Source organism: Bufo gargarizans, chromosome 6 (assembly GCF_014858855.1).
Source record: "Bufo gargarizans isolate SCDJY-AF-19 chromosome 6, ASM1485885v1, whole genome shotgun sequence".
Taxonomy (NCBI): Eukaryota; Metazoa; Chordata; class Amphibia; order Anura; family Bufonidae; genus Bufo; species Bufo gargarizans.
The window spans coordinates 83,949,349-83,975,069 of record NC_058085.1 but is presented as its reverse complement, the minus strand read 5'-3'; the positions used below and the strand labels follow the sequence as shown (position 1 = coordinate 83,975,069).

Genomic DNA, 25,721 nt, shown 5'->3' with positions numbered 1-25,721 from the left:
ATTAGGCCCGATGCACATGACCGTATTTTCAGTCCGCATGCGATCCGTTTGTCCATTCCACCCGCTCACAAAAAAAGATAGGACATTTCTACAGCGGTAAAAAAAAAATGGCTGTATGCACACTGCCGAGATCCGGTTTTCGCGTGAAGCCTATATCACTGCAGAAACTGCTGCTCTCAAATGTTATTTTCACCCTTTTTAGCTGCTTTACTCACCTCTCTGCAGCTCCTCAGCTTTCTGTGGGTGACCATCAAGCACCTGCATCTCCCAGGAGTGCGCCGCGGCCAGCTTTTTTTAAACTATTTCCTCCCCTGCAGAGAAAATACCCCCTCTGCAGGGAAGATAGGGTGAACCAGAATTTCAGCCACATGAGAAACAGCAGGGGGCGCTACCAGAAATGAAAATGTAATGTACATAAAAAAAACTAACAATATTTTTATTGCATGTATATAGCAATAATACCTCATTTGTAATATTTTCCGTGGGGTAACCCCCTGTATCTGCAAGTTGCCTTCTCTTTCCCATTATGTATAATACCATATATTGCATATGTCTTTGGTATGACGTAGTCCAGGAGACTCTGTGTAGCACAAGTGATTCTGTCACTGACCGTGTGACTCAGATACTGATTAATCCACATGTGCTTCTTGGCGAGATTCTAAAAACCTGTATTGTGGAAGGACATGGAGGAGGGAGTGTGCGACAGCTGGTAATATAGTCACACTATTCAGTAATGCAGTGCAGCCGGCCTGTGCTGGGAGAATGTGGAAGGGGCAGGAGATTGCGAGGACATATAAAACCCCTGGCACTCTGATGGGCATGTGGCACCATCTAAGTGACTGCACAGCTGATCTCACATGGCTGTGGGGGATGTCTCTGTCTCCGCTCGTCAAAAGTTTTATTATAATGCTGTATAAAAAAAAATCTAAAATAACCTCACGCCTCACCCTTTATTCCTTCTTTCTAGAACCCCAACTCAAACCCACGTCCATCAGCGCAGGACCTTGCCGGATTCTGGGACCTGTTGCAGCTTTCCATAGAAGATATTAGCATGAAATTTGATGAACTCTTCCAGCTCAAGGCCAATGGCTGGGCATTGAGCGAGATCCCTGATAGAAATGTAAGTATTGTTTCCTCGGCGAATAGATGCACGCTCCAGGAGTTTATTTGTAAAGATCAACCGGATCAGCAGGATCAACCCTATTAGACCAGGCATATTGTTGGGTAGGGTTGATTCTGCTGACTTCAATTGATACCTGTCGGTTATGGCGTTCCCAAGAAAAGAGGCTTTTGTTCTTTATACACAAGGGTTTCCGTGCACCGAGGGATGGGGCGTAGCCTGTCGGCTTTCTGGTGATGGTCACACCCCTCGGTGCACTGAAGCACTATTTCTTTTATTTTTCTTGGGAGCACCTCAAACAGCTGCATACCAGGCCTTATGCCTGATTTAATAGGGGTGATCCTGCTGGCAGGTGCATTTAAAATTTCTCACCATTTTCAAGACTTCAGTTTGCTGTCATTGAATGGAAACATTCTTGCTTACAGCCAGAAGCTGAAAACCCTGTACAGAACCAGAATGCACTCTGTTCCGTTCCGTTCCCATGACGCACACAAATTTGCTGCAAGCAGTGTTTTTGAGTGCGTCGTGGGATACGGAGCAATGTAAGTCAATAGTGCCGGATCCGTTTTCTCGGACACAAAAGAATCCGGCACCAAAACCATTTTAAGTGGTCTTGGTCATTTTAGAGATAATACAACCGGATCTGTTCATAACGGGTGCGGATGGTTGTATTATCCTAATGGAAGCGTTTCTGCTTAATCCATGATGGATCCAGCAAAAAACGCAGATGTGAAATAGCCTAAAGGGCAGTCGTAAAGAAACTGTCTCTGAAGGTGTTCATAGCCTTTAACTAAGAAGCAGCCACGCAGATTCCTAGATCTTCACATAACTTACATTTCTGTGCGTAGTCTCGTCTCCTAATATTTACACGAGACATAACCAAAGGAATATAAACCAGAATCCAGTTTTGTTCAAAGCCTCCCATTGCTTTCTGTACAAAAATAGCAACTTTATTTTTTTTTCTGTGTGTTTTGCCATATAAACACTGGGAGCACAGAGTAAGGCCATGGTAAAAGTGGCGCCGTTAATAATTATTTGGCCGGGTTTTGCTGCTCTCCATATGTCTTTTCATTAGCACAGTATCCTTCATGCATGACTTAGTCCTGACATTTTCCAAATTCCCACAAATACAGCACTCCCCTCCGAGCAGCTGCCGTCTGCTTTCTCCCCATCGTGGCCTTTATCCTATTATTTTCGTTGAAAGCACGTTTTGTCTCTGCCCTGACAAAACGTATTCACAAGATCTCAATATCCTAACTTACGTCACAGGGATGGGTAATGAGTGGAACACCAGTATGATGGGATATTTCCATAACCTGTAATGCAGTAACTAACCAGGCATTAGAGTGAAAAAATAAGGAAAAATAAATAATTTTAATCAGTGTGTCTTTGGGATGGGGCAACAGAGATTTCTCAGTTCAACGTGGCCGCCCACTGCCGATTGTGAATAGGGAATATGTACATTAAGGCAGAAATACAGCACTGGGTTGTAAAAAGGTAAAATGATTGTATTAAAGGGGTTCTGCCCTTTCATTTAACTGATGATCTATCCTCTGGATAGCTCATCAGCTTCTGATCGGCCGGGTCCGACACCCGGGACCCCCGCCGATCAGCTATTTGAGAAGGCAGCAGCGCTCCAGCAGCACCGCGGCCTTCTCACTGTTTACCGTGGCGCGGCTAAGCTCCATTCAAGTGAACAGAGCTTAGCCGCGCCCATGCTAGTTGATACTAGTCGTGACATCAGTGGGCGGGCGGCCCGGTGGTAAACAGTGAGAAGGCCGCAGCGCTGCCTTCTCAAACAGCTGATCGGCGGGGGTCCCGGGTGTTGGACCCCCGCCGATCAGAAGCTGATGATCTATCCAGAGGATACATCATCAGTTAAATGAAAGGGCAGAACCCCTTTAAGGCCTCATGCACACGACAGTTGGTTTTCTCAGCCTCCGTTCCGGTTTTTTTTTTGCGGATAGGATGGGGACCCATTCATTTCAATAAGTCAGCAAAAAAAGGCTGATAGTTCATCCGTTTGTGTTCCGCGTCCGTTGTCAGTGTTTCCGTTCAGCCAAAAAAATAGTGCATGTCCTACTTTTTTCACATTTGCAGACAAGGATAGGCATTTATTACAAGGGATCTGTGGGAAAAAAACGGATCCTCCAAAAAAACGGATGCTGCATCAGTTTTTTATTTGACGGACGCAAAAAACAACTGTTGTGTGCATGAGGCCTAATTCTCAATATTGTAACATTGCTAAGGCTAGTTTCAGGCACAGCAATTCGGCAGAGAACAGCCTGCCGGAGTTCTCTGGATCCGGCATAGCCGGATTATGCCACGTACCCACTGGACCCCATTGACTATAATGAAAATCAGCGGGGATCCAGGCGCTCCCTGGCATATATGATGGGTGGTGATGAGCGAAGCGAGCTTCACATGCGACATCCGAAGTCGCTTCGTTCATAACTTTGGAATAATACTGTACGGAGATCCGTCTCTGTACAGTATTAGAATGTATGGGCTCCCATGAGCCTAAGTCAGTTATTTGCCAAGTCGTGTGTGACGTCGCTGAATAACTTCGGTAATTGATTTTTATTATTATTCAATATATCTTTACTCAACTTATAATTCATTATAACATAATATCATTTCAAATCATGATTTTTCAACATTTGAAAATAATAAAATTAATAAAAAGGGGAAGGAAAAAAACACTTTAAAACTTGAAACAGTACTCGACTTCTGTTCCGAGGTGCTAGTTGGAAGTGAAGCCGAGTTCGGTCTCAAGCCTTAGGCTAGGTCTACACGGCGACATTTGTCGCGCGACATTTTGTTGCATCAATGTCGCGCGACAATTTTTATAATGGCAGTCTATGGTGTCGCACTGCAACATGCGACATGCTGCGACTGCGACGCGACAGTCGCAGAAAATCCATTCAAGATGGATTTTTCTGCGACTGTCGCGTCGCAGTCGCAACATGTCGCATGTTGCAGTGCGACACCATAGACTGCCATTATAAAAATTGTCGCGCGACATTGATGCAACAAAATGTTGCGCGACAACTGTTGCGCCCTATCTGTCGCGCGACTTTTTGTAGCGCGACAAATGTCGTCGTGTAGACCTAGCCTTAAAGTGGTTTTCCACTTTAAAAATCAACTACCAAAGTTATTCAACTTGCGCTAGGTGCGGATCCGTCTGGTATCTGCACAGACGGATCCGCACCTATAAATGCAAACGCTGGTATCCGTTCAGTGCCGCACCTGAGGGGTTAATTGTGCGTATCTACAGCCCCCTGATCGGGTGCTGCCAGGCAGCAGGGGCCAGACCCCCCACCCCCTTCCTTACCCAGTATTAAAAGCATTGGTGACCAGTGCGGCTCCCCCCCTCCCTCCCCAGTATTAAAAGCATTGGTGGCCAGTGCCCCCCCCTCCCTCCCCAGTATTAAAAGCATTGGTGGCCAGTGTGCCCCCCCCTCCCTCCCCAGTATTAAAAGCATTGGTGGCCAGTGTGCCCCCCCCCCTCCCTCCCCAGTATTAAAAGCATTGGTGGCCAGTGCGCCCCCCCCCCTCCCTCCCCAGTATTAAAAGCATTGGTGGCCAGTGCGGCCCTCCCCCTCCCTCCCGAGTATTAAAGCATTGGTGGCCAGTGCGGCCCCCCCCCCCCCCTCCCTCCCCAGTATTAAAAGCATTGGTTTAAGGGGCCATTTAGAAGTTTCCTGAATGGAAGTCTATTCAAACCCACAAGCTAGAGTAGCCACACCAGGCTTCTTGTCTAGACCCATACACTTAGGTAAGGGGACGAGACAGGGCTGTCTACTTTCTCCGCTTCTCTTTAATTTTGGCATTGGAGCCCCTATCTAGACAGCTTGAGAGAGATACCAAATTGGAGGGGATCAAAATTGGTAAACTGGGTAAAAGGGAAATAAAAGAACGCACTATTTGCTGACGACCTGTTAGTGTTCTTAGAGAAGCCACATAGGGATATAGGACACCTGTTGAAATTACTGGAAAAGTTTGGCTCTATATCGGGATTCAAAATCAACACTGATAAATCGGAACTGATGTTTATCTGACCCCAGGCGATACAGTCCCAAAAAAGGCCACTAGGATTTCCCCTTCAGGTAGCTAAGCGCTCGATAAAATATTTGGGAATCAATATAGGAAGCGCTCCGGATTCCCTATATTCATTAAATTATCAACCATTAATCAAAAAAATCCTTGCAAATATTGGGAGATGGCTGGCCCTGCCGTTGTCTCTGGGAGGGCAGAGTCAACTCTTAAAAATGATGTGTGTGGCCCAACTCCTGTACCCACTTCAAACGATACCCATCCTGTTCAAGCACAAGGACATAGATATATTGGAGAAGGCGTTTAGATCATTTCTATGGGGAGGGAAAAGGTCTAGAATTTCTCTGGCAAAACTGCAATTACCAAAAAACTTAGGGGGTTAAACTTTCCTGGACAGAAGAGCCTACAACCTGGCAAGCCTCCTAAGACATAGTCTAGATTGGATATTTAGAACACAATACTACACCAATACCAACTTGGAGGAGCAATTGGTGGCTCCTTGGTCACTAACAGCTCTGCTTCACACTAGATATGGTGCCATACCTCCAGAGGTAAAGGGTAGTCTTCTGATAAAGGATACTATGGCGAGCTGGAAAGCAATCCGCAAGCTATACTCGTTACCTTTCACTCTGTCTAAACATATGAGCATATGGGGCCACCCAGAATTTCCAGCAGGGAGTGAGGCTAAACACTTCCAGTTATGGAAGGAGTTAGGGATCGGTAATGTCAGAGATATGTGGGATGCACAGAGGGGAAAGGTATCTCAAATACGGAGAACTCGTAGAGAGATTTCCATCACTAAGTACTCAACACCCTCTGGCATTCTCACAAGTCAAAGACTTCCTGTCTAAGCGAGTCATAAACCTAACAAGAGAAATGGGGATGAAACACTTTGACCTTCTTATGGGACAGGGACTTACGAAAAAATCTCTCTCAGAGTTATATGGGGGTTTGAGGGATATGAAACACAGACAAGTAGCGGATAGTCTCTTCTCACAATGGAGAAAAGAATTCCCATCAGCTGACGTAAAGCAAATCATCCTGAAGGGGTGGGAGACAATCAGGAAAGTGACACCAAACGAGGGATGGAGGGAGACGTATTTTAGGATGATGCACAAAGCTATATATGGCTTTCGGGGGCCTTATACGGACAGAATCACGAATTGTCCAAAATGCCACGAAAATGGCACAGATCTATATCACGGGGTGTGGTCCTGTTCGGAGACTATAACGTTTTGGAGAGCTGTCATTTTCCAAATTAAATGTCACCTAAAAGTGACAATCCTATTCACCCTGGAGCTTCTGATATTTCAGGTGGCCCCCGAGGGACAAAAGGTAACCCCACTTGTGCATCTGCTACTACTAGCAGCCAAACGATGCCTCTTTAGGGAATGGCTTAGTCCCTCAACTCCTTCAATGAGAGATGTTTTTCTACACACTAAATCATGCTTCTTACTTGAAAGGGCTGAAGCGGAACAAAACAAGGGGAAGTGGGTCGATATCTTCTTCGGTAGATGGGGAAGTATTTATGAAAGTAGCCCAAAGCAATGCTGAGGTGACAGAGTCAATGAAACCCTTTGTACACTCGGAATGGTACTTAAAAAGGAGACTTTTGAACACCTTGGGAGTGTGGCAAATTGATTAAACTAGGTGGTATCCTATACGAGCAGCACATCAGAGAGGAGGTTTAAATAACTAAAAGGCCTAATAGTAAGGGGGAGGGAGGGGGTGGGAAAGTTGGGGACAGTTTAATAAAAGGTATTGTATTTGCCCGTATATAAAATAAAATAATTGGAGATAATGTCGTACTGACAATACTGTATTAATCCATGAAGGCTTGTAACACCAAGGGATTTACTGAATGTAGCGATGGAGATATATAATGTATGTACTGCATTGGTTCATCAATGACATTGTAACCACATGTACTGAAATGACTCAAATGGATATGATCTCTTTATTAATCTTAATAAAAAATGATATTTGAAAAAAAAGCATTGGTGGCAGTGGCCACAGGCTAACAACCCCCCTCCCCCCCATTCCCCCATCATTGGTGGCAGCGGAGCGGCATTTCCAATCGGAGTCCCAGTTTAATCGCTGGGGCTCCGGTTGGTTACCATGGCAGCCAGGACGCTACTGCAGTCCTGGCTGCCATGGTTAATTAGTTTTGTACTTACCTGCACTGTCTGTGGCCGGCCGGCGCTCCTCCTACTGGTAAGTGACAGGTCTGTGCGATGCGCCGCACAAACCTGTCACTTACCAGTAGGAGGAGTGCCGGCCGCCGAGCAGACAGCGCAGGTAAGTATAAGCTAAATAACCATGGCAGCCAGGACTGCAGTAGCATCCTGGCTGCCATGGTAACCGATCGGAGCCCCAGCGATTAAACTGGGACTCCGATTGGAAATGCGGTGCGGCACCTGAGGGGTTAATTGTGTGGATCACAGCCCCCTGTAAGAGATCGGGTGCTCCAAGGCAGCAGGGGGCAGTTATGTACACAGTTCTTAGTATATTCCAGCTTGAAGCGTCCCCATCACTATGGGAACGCCTCTTGTGTTAGAATATACTGTCAGATCTGAGTTTTCACGATCTAACTCAAATCCGATGGTATATTCTAACATAGAGGCGTTCCCATGGTGATGGGGACGCTTCAAGTTAAAATATACCATCGGATTGGAGAAAACTCTGATCCGATGGTATATTAATAGGGAGTCCTGACTTTACATTGAAAGTCAATGGGGGACGGATCCGTTTGCAATTGCACCATATTGTGTCAACGTCAAATGGATCCGTCCCCATTGACTTGCATTGTAAGTCAGGACGGATCCATTTGGCTCCGCACGGCCAGGCGGACACTAAAACGCTGCAAGCTGCGTTTTGGTGTCTGCCTCCAGAGCGGAATGGAGCCAAACTGATGCATTCTGAACTTATCCACTCGGAATGCATTGGGGATGAACGGATCCATTCGGGGGCCACTTGTGAGAGCCTTCAAACGGATCTCACAAGCGGAACCCCAAACGCGAGTGTGAAAGTAGCCTAAGTCAAGTGCGACTATGCAAGTAACTAACTTCAGCTCACGGGAGCCCATACAGTCTAATACTGTACGGAAACGGATCTCCGTACAGTATCAATCCGAAGTTATGAACAAAGGGACTTCGGATGTTACATCTCGCTTCGCTCATATCTAATGGTGGGATTTGAGCCGTGAAGGTTTTTGTTTGTTTGTCTAGTGCACAGCAATCCAGGAGGGAACCCCTGCCAGAGTTCTCTTGATTCGGCATAGCCGGGTAGTGCCACGTGCCCACTGGACCTCATTGACTATAATGATCCAGACGCTCCCCAGCATATATGGTGGGATTCGGCCAGTCAACGTATTTTTTTGTTTAGTTTTTTTGTCCAGCTGACCTTTATGCCAGGAGGCATACGGATCTCCACCAGTTTCCCTTATAGTGAATAAGGTCCAGCGGGCAGGTGGCACTATCCTGGTACGCGCAGGATCCAGATAACTTGGGCAGGCCGGATTGCTGTCCTGCATATGTTAAAGAAGCCTAAGATACAAGAATGGCACTCATTGTTACTCTGTACTTTGCTTGTAGATGCTAAATAATGGAGGGGGGGGGGGGGGGATAAAAATAAAATCTCATTGTTTTTATCCATCCATTTCACAGGAGATAAAACGACCTCCTCCCCCTGTGCCAAAGAAACCAGCCCGACCCAAGCCTCCTCTGAGTCGTGACAAGGCACCAGGCCCCTCCAACAGCGACAAGCAGCGACAAGAAGCCCGCAAAAGGCTGATGGCGGCCAAAAGAGCGGCCTCGGTGCGCCAGAATTCTGCCACAGAGAGTGCGGACAGCATCGAGATCTATGTGCCAGAGGCACAGACGCGGCTCTGAGTGAGAGAGCCTCTGGTGTGCCAATCATGGGGAAATGGAGGGTCTTGGCAACTATAGACTTACTGACAGACTCAAGTGGGAGACGCAGGGAGAAAGGCACAAGAGCACGCTAATTCTAGGCGGCTGAACCTGGCAGTCACAAGGTGCTGTCAGGAGGGTTCCACAGATGGTGTGCAGGACTTTTCAGCTAATTATTCTTAAAAATTAAGGAGATTTTTCATGTCTGTGTGGGGAAGAGACCCAAAGTGGAAGGTTTTTTGGAAGGGGTATCCATGTTATGCAGCCCCACTAACCCCTCTCCTTATCTGGGCTGAGGCAATAAGGCACCCCAAAATCTCACTATTGCACAAAGACTGCACCCTGGTTTTGGACGGTCCGCCATCTTTGTATCACCCCTTGTCTGTGATAAGTAGCACCTATTGCAATAAGGAACTACCCCTCCGCCCCCCGCCAGCCTCCCTCTCCTTATAAAGCAGGAGCATGCAGATTTGTATGGTTCCGATTAAACACTTGCCCCCTAAATTTCATCTGTTGGAGTAGACCGCCGGCTTGGTAGACGTGCACATTGCTCTGCAGCATTTGTAGATGCAGTGCTCTGCTCCCAGCAGAGGGCGGCAATGAGCAGCTCTGCACAATCAATGGCAACCTCTGCACTGCAATGCATTGCTGACTTTACTAGCAGATGATTACATTTTATTTTATTTTATTTTTTTAGTGCTAATTATGAATGTCGTTCTTATTTAGACCCGGTTTTAAATGAAGACAATATTATTGCTGTTGAAAACTCCAGTCTGCAAGCTAGGCCAGCAATGCGAAGAGAAACAAAGCACACTGTACTATATAAGATCACATACCCCGTACACTGTCGTCAACCCACCGACCTGTGGCGATGCACAGTATCTCAATACATTGACAGTTTGCCATGGCGCACTCTATCGTGATGCTGAGTATCTCTATACATTAACCTTGAACATGCTGCGCTGTATAATGCTGCTGAGTATCCGTTCACCAATAATATGCAACCTCATTGTATGACATAAATTTTCTACACGCCAATGAAAACATCTCCGCGTATAGCGATACCCGGTATCTCTTTGCTCTGATAACACACATCAACGAGTAGACATATTGTACTGTACGGTGATGCTGAGGATCAGGTCACACCGTATAATGATGCTGAGTATCATACACTGGTGACATCACAAACTCCTTCCCCTGCCCACTTCTTCAATCGATGACATCATTTGTAGGTTTCTTCCCCACGTGAACCAGACAGGAACGAACTTCACGTTTTGCAAACGTGGAAACTGGATTTTTAGGAGAAAAAAAATAAATAAGTTTAAATAAAAAAAAAAAATAATAAAATATTCAGATGTTTTGGAATTTTGGAGAAAAAAAAAATCTATTCCTAGGGATGCACCCAATAAAGAGCAATAGAGCCTGATATGTGGAATTGACTCTATTCATGCTGTGCCTGGAATAAGGAATTTGTAGCAAAGCAGGTCCGTTGTATGAGGCCCTGCTGATTTCTAAATGTATTTTACACTCGAATTCTATTTTGCATCCCGTTACATCATTAGATGGAATGATGTCACACAAGTGGGTTTTTAAATACTTGTGGACTAAAAACGCCAAAAAAATAGGGGTTGCTGATTTTTCTTCTATTCTCTATCAATGGCAGTGAGACTGTGATGTTCTGTGGACGTTACATCCAGCGAGATGAAACCACACAAAGGGCTATTTATATTTAAAGATATATTACGAGTCTTCAGACAGGTCACGCTGGAGAGAAGTTAATGTGTACAGTTCGGAAATATCATGCATGTGATTTTTTTATATATATATATATAGCATTATAAGAAATTAAGAGGTTACAGTTTACACTTAGTATTACTTTTATTTTTTGTTACTGGTGAATATAGCAACCCCTGACCCCTGTTCTTGCAGCTTATTAGAGCTTTTACAACTAAACCAACGTCTGTATTATTGTGCCAGATTGGTCATGTAACTTAAAGGGGTTTTCCAGGATTAGAAAAAAATATATATTTAGCCGTTTTTATTTTTCTCCCCCAAAAATGTGCAATGCTTGTCTGTGGGTTGAGTCTACTTACCAGGGTCTACAGTAAAGTGAAGGTCTGAGCTAAGCTCCAACAGTAAAAACGTCTTCTTTTACAAATTTTCTTGAAATATTTAGATAAATAGATATTATTATTTATTAAGTGGGTGGGAAAAAAAGACCACTTATTAAGACCCCTCAGTTCCTTCAGACCCTAGACCAAACCTTTAAATTCATTCATACCCCTAAATTTATTCATACCTCATACCCAGACCCCTAAATTCATTCATACCCCAGACCAGACCCCTAAATTCATTCATACCCTAGCCCAGACCCCTAAATTAATTCATACCCAGACCCCTAAATTCATTCAGACTCCTAAATTCATTCAGACCCCTAAATGTATTCATAACCCAGACCAGACCCCTAAATGTATTCATAACCCAGACCAGACCTCTAAATTCATTCAGACCCCTAAATTCATTCAGTCCCCAGACCAGACCCCTCAATTCATTCAGACCCCTAAATTCATTCAAACCCAGACCCCTAAATTCATTCAGACTCCAAATTCTTTCAGACCCCAAACCCCTAAATTCATTCATACCCCGACCAGACCCCTAAATTTATTCATACCCCGACCAGACCCCTAAATTTATTCATACCCCGACCAGACCCCTAAATTTATTCATACCCAGACCAGACCCCTAAATTTATTCATACCCAGACCAGACCTCTAAATTTATTCATACCCAGACCAGACCCCTAAATGTATTCATACCCAGACCAGACCCCTAAATTTATTCAGACCCCTTAAGTCATTCAGACCCCAGACCAGACCCATAAATTCATTCATACCCATATCAGAAGCTTTTAAAAACGATCTCAACGAACATGTCTGTTGTCAGCCAATGTGAACAAACGGACTTTGGTTACAAGTCTATTGTCCTATTACATCATGGAATGTCTAACTCACATCGGTCATGCCAGAATTAGGGAAAAGTGGAATTTTATTTTCCTTCTCTTGTCTGTGGGCTGCATCTGCTTACCTGGGTCAGGTAAAGCTCTAAACTAAGTGTCAAGACATGTCTTGTTTTATAGATTTTCTAGAAATATTTGCCTAAATATTATTATTATTTCAATATTATTTTATTAGTGGGAAAACTAGATCACTTATTTAATTAGAGTTTTTTTTTCTTAAATAAAAAGTATTAATCAAGTGCCTGCAGCATGCTGCTCTGGTCCTCCATGTTCTGGTCCCCCTGGTTGGCTATGGGCTTTGTGACTGTCACTGCACCAGCCAATGACTGGCTTCAGCGGTAACATGCTGCTTGTGACCTTATCCCCGCTGAAGTGAGTCATTGGCCGGAAGCGGTGCTTGTGATCATGCCCATAACCAGCTGGGGACTGGAAGATAGAGATGGCGGCGGACCAGCACTGCGGGCACTTGATAAATAACTCCTAAATAAATTCAGACCAAGATCAGACCCCTAAACAGATCCAGAGCCCTGAATTTTTTTAGGCTTCCTATCCAGACCCCTAAATTCAGTCTTTTAAGACTATCTCAAACAACATGTCCGTCAGCTAATGTGAATAAGAGGGCTTGGGTTACAGGGCTATTGTGCTGTTGCATCATGGAATGTCTAGCTTACATTGATCGTGTAATTTAAAGGGGTTTTCCAGAATTAGGGGAAAATGGCTGTTTTTCTTACCCCTAGAAACAGTGCCATGCTTGTCCATTAAAGTGAATGGAGTTGAGCCATGGCATTTTTGTAAAGGTCCTCTTACCAGACCCTTGCATGTCTTCAATCCCCTAAATGAATTCAGAACACTAAATGTATTCACACCCCTAAACTCAGTTTGAGCTTCTAGGACTAGCTCAGTCAACATGGGCTTGGGTTACAGGGCTGTTATACCATTGCACCATTTAAGGCCCAGCTCTATTTGGTCATGTCACTTAAAGGGCTTTACCAGTGTGACCACTAAAATTCATTCAGACCCCAGACCAGATCCCTACAATTATCAACACACAAGACCAGACTCCTAAAATTAAATCAGACCCTAGACCAGCCTCGAGGTCGTGATTCAAATGACTGTTTTTGGTCTAAAAAACACGGGCCGCATGTTGGCCGCATCTCCCGGACCAACTACAGCTCCCCGAACCTGAGCTGACTGCATCATAGTGATTTGTGATAGTCAGTTCCCATCTGATTGTGGGTCTATTGTACTGTACTCAACATCATTATGTCAGTTCAGTACAAGAGATCTACCATCAGATGGAAACTGACTTTGTCATAAATCACTATAATGCAGTCCGTTTTGGTCAGGGGAGCTGTAGTTTGTCCGAAAGATGTGGCGGACACACGGGCCGTGTTTCCTAGACTGAGCACAATCCAGCGTAAGAGGGGAGGGGAGTCATAGAGGAAAGAAACGCCAACTTCTGTCCTAAGTGGAAATATCTTGCACCATAATGGGGTAGAGGTTGTGCTTTGCTATAGGCCCCCCCCCCCCCCCACATTAATATAAAAGAAAAACTTTTTTTTTTGTAATTCTAGACAAACCCTTTAAGTCATATATGATTTCCGTACTCACACATGCATTATATGGATTAGTAGTACAGCCTGATGATGAGGCAGTAGTTTCATGCTGTATGACAGCCATCTTGTTCTAGCTTTATTCCACATATTTAGAAGACTGTTATGTGGATTTTTTTATTTTATTTTTCAAAAACCCCACTTCTGTCAATGGGATGTTTTGAAGGCAGGTGTAGCAGATCCTTTTTCCTTATCTGAGACATCCCCTTTAACCCTGGGGAAGGGGTATATTGACCCTATAGGCCGTTGTAACATACTGCACCTCAGTAGACGTTCTGTCAATAATATTCTGTCTTGTTCTTCAGTAGAGATCGTTCACAGAGACACTTACAGAATACATAAGGTAATTTATAGTTTACTTATCAAGCATTGTCGAAATTAGATGTAATAATCACTTTTAATAAAGCTATTAAAGGGGTTATAAACACAAGCTACAAAATAGATTTTTTTGCATAGGAGGCCCTTGATGCCCTTATTATTTTTTCTTTATTGCTACCTAATAAATATCTTTATTTTTAATCTGGCTTGCATTACCTACTCTTAAGTATCCCTAGGGCTAGGTTAGCACCAAGTTCAAGCAAATGCAGTACATCTGTGTACCAAAAAGTATGCTGTAAGATATACCCATTGGTTGCTGAAAAGTGGTGGACTAGAACCTCAAAAAAGTAGAAAAACAATGGGGCAGATTTACCAGTCCTGTCTAAATTGTAGACTGTGTAAAGTTTGCACAAATCAACATAGAAGGCAATTATTGGGAACAATGCATCTGTTCCGGATAATTGCCTGCTCGTCAGAAGAGGTGAGAGCTGCATTTACATTTAGCAATCTCCTCCACCGTATGGGGATGAGTCTCCTCTGCTGCGATTGTTGATCCCCATAGAGAATAATTGTGTCTAAGGGTACTTTCACACTAGTCGTTTTCTTTTCCGGCGCTGAGTTCCGTCACAGGGGCTCTATACTGGAAAATAACTGATCCGGCATATCCCCATGCATTCTGAATGGAGAGTAATCAGTTCAGGATGCATCAGGATGTCTTCAGATCAGGACGGAGATAATACCGCAGCATGCTACGGTTTTATCTCCCTGGCGGAAAAAACTGAAGACTTGCCGGCATTTTTCCCCATAGGAAGGTATTAGTGCTGGATCCGGCATTCAAAATACCAGAATGCCGGATCCGTCCTTCCGGTCTGCGCATGCGCAGACCTTTAAAAAAGAGAAAAAAAATAAACACTGGATCCATTTTGCCTTATGACACCGGAAAAACAGATCCGGTATTGCGATTTTGCAAGTTCTCCCACTTAGGGTACTTTCACACTAGCGTTAGAGGATTCCGGCAGGCAGTTCAGTCGCCGGAACTGCCTGCCGGATCTGTCAATATGTATGCCAACTGACAGCATTTGTAGACAGATCCGGATGCAGATCCGTCTTACAAATGCAGTGCAAGAATGGATCCGTCTCTCCGTTTGTCATACGGACAAACAGATCCGTTTCTATTTTTTTTTTCACATTTGTAAAGGTCTACGCATGCGCTGACCGGAATAGCGGATCTGTCAATGCGGTACTTTAGATGTGTTCCGGAGTTTTGGACGGAGATAATACCGCAGAATGCTGTAGTATTTTCTCCGTCCGAAACGTTGTTCAGTGTCTGAACTGAAGACATTGTGAACGGATTTCTCTCCATTCAGAATGCATTAGGATATAACTGATCAGTTCTTTTCCTGTATTGAGCCCCTAGGACGGAACTCAAAGAAAAATGCTAGTGTGAAAGTACCCTTAGAAATCATGGAGAGGTCTGAAATCCACATTGTAGGTGTATTCCCACTCTGAGAGACAGAATAAAAATAAAAAAAATTCAGGAAATCACATTGTATGATTTTTAAAGAATGTATTTGTCTTGCACTGCTAAACATAAGTATTTGAACACCTGAGAAAATCAGTGTTAATATTTGGTACAGAAGCCTTTGTTTGCAATTACAGAGGTCAAACGTTTCCTGTAGGTCTTGACCAGGTTTGCACAAACTGCAACAGGGATTTTGGCCCACTCCTCCACACAGATCTCCTCTAGATCTGTCAGGTTTCGGGGCTGTCGCTGAGCAACATGGAGTTTTAGCTCTAACCAAAGATGTTCTATTGGATTTAGGTCTGGAGACTGGCTAGGCCACTGCAGAACCTTGATATGCTTCTTACGAAGCCAATCCTTGGTTAGGGCCCTTTCACACCTGCGTTATAGTCTTCCGGCATAGAGTTCCGTCGTCGGGGCTCTATGCCGGAAGAATACTGATCAGGATTTTCCTAATGCATTCTGAATGGACAGTCCGTCCTTCAGGATGCATCAGGATGTCTTCCGTTCCGGAACGGAACGTTTTTTGGCCGCAGCAAATAGCGCAGCATGCTGCGCTTTTTGCTCCGGCCAAAAATCCGGAACACTTGCCGCAAGGCCGGATCCGGAATGAATGCCCATTGAAAGGCATTGATCCGGATCTGGCCTTAAGCTAAACGTCGTTTCGGCGCATTGCCGGATGCGACGTTTAGCTTTTTCTCAATGGTTACCATGGCTGCCGGGACGCTAAAGTCCTGGCAGCCATGGTAAACTGTAGTGGGGAGCGGGGAGCAGCATACTTACCGTCCGTGCGGCTCCCGGGGTGCTCCAGAGTGACGTCAGGGCGCCCCAGGCGCATGGATGACGTGATCGCATGGATCACATGATCCATGCGCATGGGGCGCTCTGACGTCATTCTGGAGCGCCCCGGGAGCCGCACGGATGGTAAGTATGCTGCTCCCCCGCTCCCCACTACTACTATGGCACCCAGGACTTTAATAGCGTCCTGGGTGCCATAGTAACACTGAAAGCATTTTGAAGACGGATCCGTCTTCAAATGCTTTCAGTACACTCGCGTTTTTCCGGATCCGGCGTGTAATTCCGGCAAGTGGAGTACACGCCGGATCCGGACAACGCAAGTGTGAAAGAGGCCTTATCCTGGCTGTGTGCTTCTGGTCGTTGTCATGTTGGAAGACCCAGACACGACCCATCTTCAATGCTCTGACTGAGGGAAGGAGGTTGTTGCTCAAAATCTCACAATAAATGGCCCCATTCATCCTCTCCTTAATACAGTGCAGTCGTCCTGTCCCCTTCGCAGAAAAGCACCCCCAAAGCATGATATTACCACCACCCCCATGCTTCACAGTAGGGATGGTGTTCTTGGGATGCAACTCGTCCTTCTTTTTCCTTCGTCCTAAAGTTTAGACCAAAAAGTTCTACTTTGGTCTCATCTGACCACATGACTTTCTCCCATCATCCAGATGGTCATTGGCAAACTTTAGACTGGCCTGGATATGTTAGGACTTGAGCAGGGGAACCTTCCGCACAGTGCATGATTTGAAACCATGATAGCGTAGTGTTCTACCGACAGTGACCTTTGAAACTGTGGTCTGAGCTCTCTTCATGTCATTGACCAGCTCCTTGTAGTTCTGGGCTGATTCCTCACCTTTCTTATCATTAGTGATACCCAACGAGGTGAGATCTTGCATGGAGCCCCAGTCCGACGGAGACTTTAGCTTTTTACATTTTCTAACAATTGCTCCAACAGTTGATCTATTTTCACCAAACTGTTTGGCAATTGCCCTGTAGCCCTTTCCAGCCTTGTGGAGGTCCACCAATTTTTTTTTTTATTCTGTCTCTCAGAGTGGGAATGCACCTACAATGTGAATTTCAGACCCCTCCATGATTTCTAAGTAGGAGAACTTGCAAAATCGCAGGGTGTTCAAATACTTATGTTCCTCACTGTAATTGCATCAGCAATGTCTTCACTAGGGATGAGCGAATCGGACTTCGGATGAAACGTCCGAAGTTGATTCGCATAAAACTTCATTCTAATACTGTATGGAGCAGGAGCTCCGTACAGTATTAGAATGTATTGGCTCTGATGAGCCGAAGTTATTGCTTCGCGAAGTCTCGCGAGACTTCACACAATAACTTAATAAATTAATTTGTACTGTAAAAAAAAAACATTTCACAAACTCTGGTTCGGTTCCAAGTGGTACCTTGAACCGAACCCAAGTTCGGGAAATGTTTTTTTACAGTACAAATTAATTTATTAAATTATTGCGCGAAGTCCTGCGAAGCAATAACTTCGGCTCATCGGAGCCAATACATTCTAATACTGTACGGAGCTCCTGCTCCGTACAGTATTAGAACAAAGTTTTATGCGAATCGACTTCGGACGTTTCATCCGAAGTAGGTTTGCTCATCCCTAGTCTTCACCCGATTGCCCATTTATCGGGTGATCAGCAGGACCTGTACATGTTTACACAGGCCGGTTAACGGAATGAGCATTTCTAGGAAAGCTACTTCCCATAATTGCCCTGATAGTTGGCCCGTGTAAAGTGACCTTAAGAGTAGAAAGTCTGAAGATGTGCCGAACTGGATGATTAATTTGGCCAATGGCAAAACACATTTGCATAACTTTACACCACATTTCGGCATGCCACTTTCCATTAAGCCATGCCCCTCCGGTGCACAGGGCACAGTGGATTTCAGCACATTTGCTTGATAAATAACTCTAAACTTTGATGCAGGCTTATGATTGAATTTTGGCACATCCCTAGCAAGGCCTAGGCAGTCACATTTGTAATCTTTGTCCGGCTGATTCCCAGCATTCTATGCCAGAATAGTCTGCCAGTAAGCTGTACTGCATGTGTGAAAGTAGCCTTACATAGCCAAGGGTAGATTCACACCTCCTCTTAACTAATCCTCCAGGCTCTTCTGGCAGAGTAGAGCCTGCTGGACTTTACCAGATCCATATAATGTCATTCGCCCCTGGGCCCTATTGACTATAATGGGATCTGGCGGGAACCTGGCCACTTTGCAGAGAAATGCCAGCTCAATTAAAGGCTATGTACACCTTTGGGGGGCAACTTTTTATGATTTCATTTTACTTATTTGGGGCTGAAAAAAAATTCAATTGGTCTTTGGTTAAAAAAAATATTCAGCTGTTCTGTCACAAAGGGTTTACTGTCTAGCTGTGTGAATGGTACTTTGTACTGGTCATCTGATAAACCTTATTGGTAAATAACTAAAAGGTCATAAACATTTAATCAGTAAAATAAAAAGTGATCTATAATGAGTGTTTATGAGGTCAGAGGTAAGGAGCCGTCAGCTGAGCTGCCCGACTGAAAAAGCAAAAATACAGAGCCTGCTACTAGAGAATCTCAAGGCTGTACAGAGAAAGGGGATCAGCATTTTTAATAAAGACCAATTGAAAAAATGATTTTTAATAAAAAATGAGTACAATGCAATAATAATTTTAAAAAAAATGCCCTAAAGGTGTACACAGCCTTTAAATGGAGGTGTGAACCTACTCTAAACAAGTGGAAGTCCATCTCAGATTTTTGGCAGCAGCCAGTTGACGTATGCTGCTGTCAGCTCCTACATCTACAGGTCCTTCTAAAAAAATTAGCATATTGTGATAAAGTTTATTATTTTCATTAATGTACTGATAAACATTAGACTTTCATATATTTTAGATTCATTACACACCAACTGAAGTAGTTCAAGCCTTTTATTGTTTTAATATTGATGATTTTGGCATACAGCTCATGAAAACCCAAAATTCCTATCTCAAAAAATTTGCATATCATGAAAAGGTTCTCTAAACGAGCTATTAACCTAATCATCTGAATCAACTAATTAACTCTAAACACCTGCAAAAGATTCCTGAGACTTTTAAAAACTCCCAGCCTGGTTCATTACTCAAAACCGCAATCATGGGTAAGACTGCCGACCTGACTGCTATCCAGAAGGCCATCATTGGCACCCTCAAGCAAGAGGGTAAGACACAGAAAGAAATTTCTGACCGAATAGGCTGTTCCCAGAGTGCTGTATCAAGGCACCTCAGTGGGAAGTCTGTGGGAAGGAAAAAGTGTGGCAGAAAACGCTGCACAACGAGAAGAGGTGACCAGACCCTGAGGAAGATTGTGGAGAAGGACCGATTCCAGACCTTGGGGGACCTGCGGAACCAGTGGACTGAGTCTGGAGTAGAAACATCCAGAGCCACCGTGTACAGGCGTGTGCAGGAAATGGGCTACAGGTGCCGCATTCTCCAGGTCAAGCCACTTTTGAACCAGAAACAGCGGCAGAAGCGCCTGACCTGGGCTACAGAGAAGCAGCACTGGACTGTTGCATGTCATTCGGAAATCAAGGTGCCAGAGTCTGGTGGAAGACTGGGGAGAGGGAAATGCCAAAATGCCTGAAGTCCAGTGTCAAGTACCCACAGTCAGTGATGGTCTGGGGTGCCATGTCAGCTGCTGGTGTTGGTCCACTGTGTTTTATCAAGGGCAGGGTCAATGCAGCTAGCTATCAGGAGATTTTGGAGCACTTCATGCTTCCATCTGCTGAAAAGCTTTATGGAGATGAAGATTTCATTTTTCAGCACGACCTGGCACCTGCTCACAGTGCCAAAACCACTGGTAAATGGTTTACTGACCATGGTATTACTGGGCTCAATTGGCCTGCCAACTCCCCTGACCTGAACCCCATAGAGAATCTGTGGGATATTGGGAAGAGAAAGTTGAGAGACGCAAGACCCAACACTCTGGATGAGCTTAAGGCCGCTATCGAAGCATCCTGGGCCTCCATAACACCTCAGCAGTGCCACAGGCCGATTGCCTCCATGCCACGCCGCATTGAAGCAGTCATTTCTGCAGAAGGATTCCCGACCAAGTATTGAGTGCATAACTGAACATAATTATTTGAAGGTTGACTTTTTTTTGTATTAAAAACACTTTTCTTTTATTGGTCTGATGAAATATGCTAATTTTTTTAGATAGGAAATTTGGGTTTTCATGAGCTGTATGCCAAAATCATCAATATTAAAACAATAAAAGGCTTGAACTACTTCAGTTGTGTGTAATGAATCTAAAATATGTGAAAGTCTAATGTTTATCAGTACATTACAGAAAATAATGAACTTTATTCCAATATGCTAATTTTTTGAGAAGGACCTGTAGTTGTAATTGACTTGTGAGCGGCAGTGTCAGGCTGAATTCACTCTTGGCAGATGTTGCTGCAGACATTTCTGTAACTGTCCCAAATGGGGCTTGCAGAAATCCAGGTATTTGGTGCCAAAACAGATTCACGTCAGATGAATGGAAGTGATTTTTAGTGGCAGAAATGTCTGCAACACTACCCTAAGGTTATGTTGACACAACATTTTTCATGTAGTTTTTGCAGCGTTTTCCACACCAAACATCGATTGTTTTCAATTAGAAGTCCGCACTGTGGTTTATACAGAATGCTTTTAATGGAGTGCCTAGAGGGCTGTAATACTGTGTTTTGTGTCACAGTGCAGGTTCCATACACATGGTAGATTCTAAGCAATGCTATGGTTTTAGGCCTTATTCACACGTCCGTGATTTCCATCAGTGATTGTGCGCCAAAACCAGGTGCCAGTCTAATACACTGAAGAGGTCCTAATCTTCCTATTAGGCCTCTTTCACACAACAGTTTTTTTTTTTTTCAGTTTACGGGCCGTTTTTTGCATTTTGTATACGGAACCATTCATTTCAATGGTTCCGCAAAAAAAAAAAATATGAATGTACTCCGTATGAATTCCGTTTCCATTTTTCCGTTCCGTTGAAAGATAGAACATGTCCTATTATTGCCCGCAAATCAGGTTCCGTGGCTCCATTCAAGTCAATGGGTCCGCAAAAAAACTGAACACATACGGAAATGCATCTGGATGTCTTCCGTATCCGTTCATGCACAGCCCAATTTTTTTCTATGTAATTACTGTATATGCCATACGGAAAAACGGAATGGAAAAATGGAACAGAAACGGAAACACAACGGAAACAAAAAACGGAACAATGGATCCGTGAAAAACGGACCACAAAACACTGAAAAAGCCATACAGTCGTGTGAAAGACGACTAATACCTTATATATGTGTGTGCTCGCAGTCACTGATGGAAACCACTGGCCAAACACTGAGGCCTCGTCCATTTTCACTGGCGTGTGCTGTCCGCATTTTCCACGGCAGCACACGTACCCATTGATTAAATGTGTCTGTTCACATTTCAGAATTTTTATTACTTACCTTGGGCCAGTAAAAAAAAAAAATAACGGAGACATGCACTACTTTGATCCGTGATGCAGACCAAGCACGCCCATTAAAGTCTATGGGTCTGTGAAAATCACAAACACAGTGAAAAACTGACATACCACGGATACCATCCGTGGTGCGTTCGTTTTTCACTGAAGACTGATAGAAGATTCTTTGGAAATTAATTTTCAGCTAAGCAACGTCAGTGAATTACAGATGGTATAAACAGACACACAGACCAAAAATGGATCCTTTACTGACATCTTCACGGATGAAAAACGTACGCTTTTTTTGACGGACGTGACACTGACATGGAAATGTGGACAAGGCCTGACTGGGTGATTAAAACTATCTGTACACTGCCGTATCCATTTTGCGGTCCGAAAATCAAGGATCCACCAAATACGGATGAGGTCCGTGTGCATCCCACAATTTTCGCGGGACCCACTGTAAAAAGCCTATTCTTGTCTGCAAAACGGACAAGAATAGGACCGGTGCTATAATTTGCGTACTGGCCACACGGATGCAGACAGCACACGTTTGTTCTTCTTTGCGGACCCATAGAAATGATTGGGTCCATATGTGATCTGCAAAAAATTTGGTTCGGACACGGACTATAAATACCTTCATGTGCATGGGGCCTAAGGCCTTAAGCTCCTTTCATGTCACGCTCTTTGGGTATACAGGTGATGCATACGGTCACCTTCAACCTCCTCAGAGGGGAACAAAAACATTCAGTTATGTGAAAAAAGTGTCACATAAAAAAATAATAATAATAATATATGTATATAAATATATATACACAAACTTAAAGGGGTTTCCCATCTCAGACAATGGGGGCATATCCCTTTAATAAAGAAAAAATGTAAACTTCAACCACCTTTGACTGCCCATAGAAGCACTGATAGTCAGCACTAGTGTTGAGCGAATCGAGCTTCGGATCCAAGATCCAAAGTCGATTTATTCAGAACTTTGTTTAAATGCTGTATGGAGATTCGTTTTTGTACAGCATTCAAATGTATGGGCTCCAGCGAGGGAAATTCGTCATCACCGAAGTCTTGTGGGACATCAGTGAATAACTTCGGGAATACGATTTCCAGACTTGAAAACCATTTTAAAACTTGGATCCAAAGTCGGCTTCGGTAACGGCTGGTACCTCGTATCCAAGTTTTAAAATGGTTTTTAAGTTTTTTTTAAGTTTAAAAATTATTGGCAGAAGTTATTCATGGAAAGATGACGAGGTTTGTATCTTTTTTTTTTTTTTTTTAATAAAAAAAAAAAAAAAAAAAGCTAACCAAAAATGAGGCTTGGCAGCAGCCTAATGGTCATGTTATCCAAACATTGCTGGGCATAGAAGCAACTTGACTAGTTAGTGCTTGAAATTAGGGATGATCAGATTTTAGGGCAACGCCTCCGATTTTCTTTTGCAGTCATTTTTTTCTTAACTCTTCACTGAGAAAAAAGGGGCACATTTTTAATCTTGTTAATGTAACTTGAGTTGGGGGAGAAATAAAAAAAGGCTAATAAAAAAAATGAAAACATTAACTGTGTGGCATTAACATAGACCTGGTACCAATACATGGGAGCGAAATGTTTGCGTTAATTAAAGGAATGTATTATATATTGCATCTTCACAGACTTTTGTTGCAGAATTGTTTTTACGTGACTGAAAACCGGTTCCATTCACCTGCACGGGGCCTGCAGAAATCCAAGTGCTTGCCGACCCATTCCAATAAATGGAACTGAATTTCGGTCGCGTAAAAAAATTCTGTGACAACATATGCAGCGCGTGAAGACGACTTGACACGACCGACAATCGGTTCCGTTCATCTGAATGCGGCCTGCAGATATCCATGTCCTTGCTGCCAAAACAACCCCATTCAGATGAACGGAACAGATTTTCGGTTGCAGACATTTTCTGCAATAAAATCTGCTGCGCGTGAAGCACCCGAAAGCTGAGCGGTGTGCCCAGAGGTCCGTACAGGTAGAAGCCATGCTTCCTTATACCTCCAAACTAAGTGTTGAGCGAAGCGAGCTTCAGATGCTTCATCCAAAGTCGCTTTGTTTAAAACTTTGGAATAATACTGTACGGAGATCCGTCTCTGTACAGTATTAGAATGTATGGGCTCCCATGAGCTGTAGTTATTTGCAAAGACGCGCATGACTTCGTTGAATAACTTCGGTAATTGATTTTTAAAGTAGAAAACCTCTGTGAAACTTGAAACCGAACTCGGCTTCGAGGTACTAGTCAGAACCGACGGTGAGTTCGGTTTCAAGTTTTAACGTGGTTTTCCACTTTAAAAATCAATTACCAAAGTTATTCAAAGAAGTCCAGTGCCACTTCGTGAATAACTTTACTGCATACCTCGGTTGTAACGAGTGGTTATTTCAGTCAACGTTGCTCTTCTATCAGCTTGAATCAGTCGGCCCATTCTCCTCTGACCTCTAGCATAAACAAGGCATTTTCGCCCACAGGACTTGCAACACGCCAGACCTGCAGGGTATGACGAAGTGAGGTCACAGTTATGGGCAATCGAGGGTACTCACTATATTTGAAGAACCCTGGGCAGGCGCGTGGCAGTGAAGGAGAGGTAGACACAGTTCCTCTGGGGCACGCTCTGTAGATAGGGACCAGGCCTGATGGTAGTTGAGGTGCCCTGGATGTTACAGGTATTTTGTGTGCCTGGGGCAAGGTCCCTGTGGTATTCGTGACGCCAGTGCCTTTGGACGGTGGCACGCCGGTTGGTGGTTGGAATGATGAAGGTACACAAGTATATAGTGAACCAAAACGTAACTTTACTGAACAATCCAACTTTGTACAGCAGGTGTAGCACAGTCTTTAGATTATTACAGTTCCACAAAAGGGGCTTATTCACAAGAATGGCAGGCAATAGTCATGCAAGTTACACTGAGGGTAAATTCCACAAGCACTCAGCAGCAGGTTGTACTTTTCCTAGAATCACGGTACACTGTCCTTTACAGAACTCCTGCTCTGGCTTTATATCTCCCAAGGCCCGGATGCCTAAAAGGGTGGCTTATATCCTTGGTTACTTCCTTCCTCAGGTATTATACTGCTTGCTATGATTCCTAAAATCCTCTGCCCATCAGGGTCACTTTGCTTACCCTGGGTCGCCTCCTCCTATCAGGTGGATAACTGTAGGTTTCTCCCAGGAGGTTGAATCCTGCAACTGGGGTATCTCTTCAGAGCTAACTTAGGCTCTCTTGTTCTCAGGCAGGCTGGAGCTTCTCAACAGCCTCCTGGACATCACTAGCAGCCAGGGCTATCCAGCTGCATGTCAGGAGCAGGCTTACTGGCCTCTGTCTTCTCAGACTCCTGACTCTGCACTCCCTCTCCCTGTCTGGGCCTGGACATTTATACTAGGGGCTCCCTATCTTCCTCTAGTGTCTGGGATGTCTAACTACACCCAACTAGGCCTGCTGCTGCATTAGACAGGGGTACATTGCATATAACAACACATTAAAACATACATTAAATGCAGAATTAAATATGACATTTCTGTTCCTTGTGAGTAGGAGTAACGCACACACCAATTGACCCTTGTGTAGTGCCCACCCATACCTAGTGGGACACTACATACCCCCACGCTATAACGTTGCCCGTCCTCGGCGCAACATGGAGGGTCCCTGCACAGCTGGATACTGCACCTGTAATGAGGACAATAAAGCAAAGCAGGAAAACACATCTACATTTGCAAAATATACATTATATGTATACATATATTAGGCAGTTCCACTGGAATAGGAGCAAGTAATGGTGAAAAGGGGCGTCGTTCTCTTCTCTCAGGATAAAACAATGGGAACAGGGGCGCTGACCTGGCACAGCGTAACAATAAATACCAGGGTAGTCCATATAATACTTTGTAAGTGCAAATTGTCCATGATAGAACAG

The 25,721-nt window shown here is 44.1% G+C and overlaps 1 protein-coding gene across 3 annotated transcripts in view; it reads left to right on the top strand.

Annotated features, from left to right (window-relative positions):
• Nucleotides 1-10,510, top strand: part of DLGAP4 (DLG associated protein 4) — a 134,238-nt gene extending 123,728 nt beyond the window's left edge. For all 3 annotated transcript variants that reach the window (XM_044297322.1, XM_044297324.1, XM_044297323.1), the window contains 2 exons: nucleotides 968-1,120; nucleotides 8,842-10,510. In XM_044297322.1, the coding sequence (XP_044153257.1) occupies nucleotides 968-1,120; nucleotides 8,842-9,066 (378 nt within the window). In that variant the 3' untranslated portion in view covers nucleotides 9,067-10,510. The remainder of the gene's footprint in view (nucleotides 1-967; nucleotides 1,121-8,841) is intronic.
• Nucleotides 10,511-25,721: the final 15,211 nt, after the last annotated feature.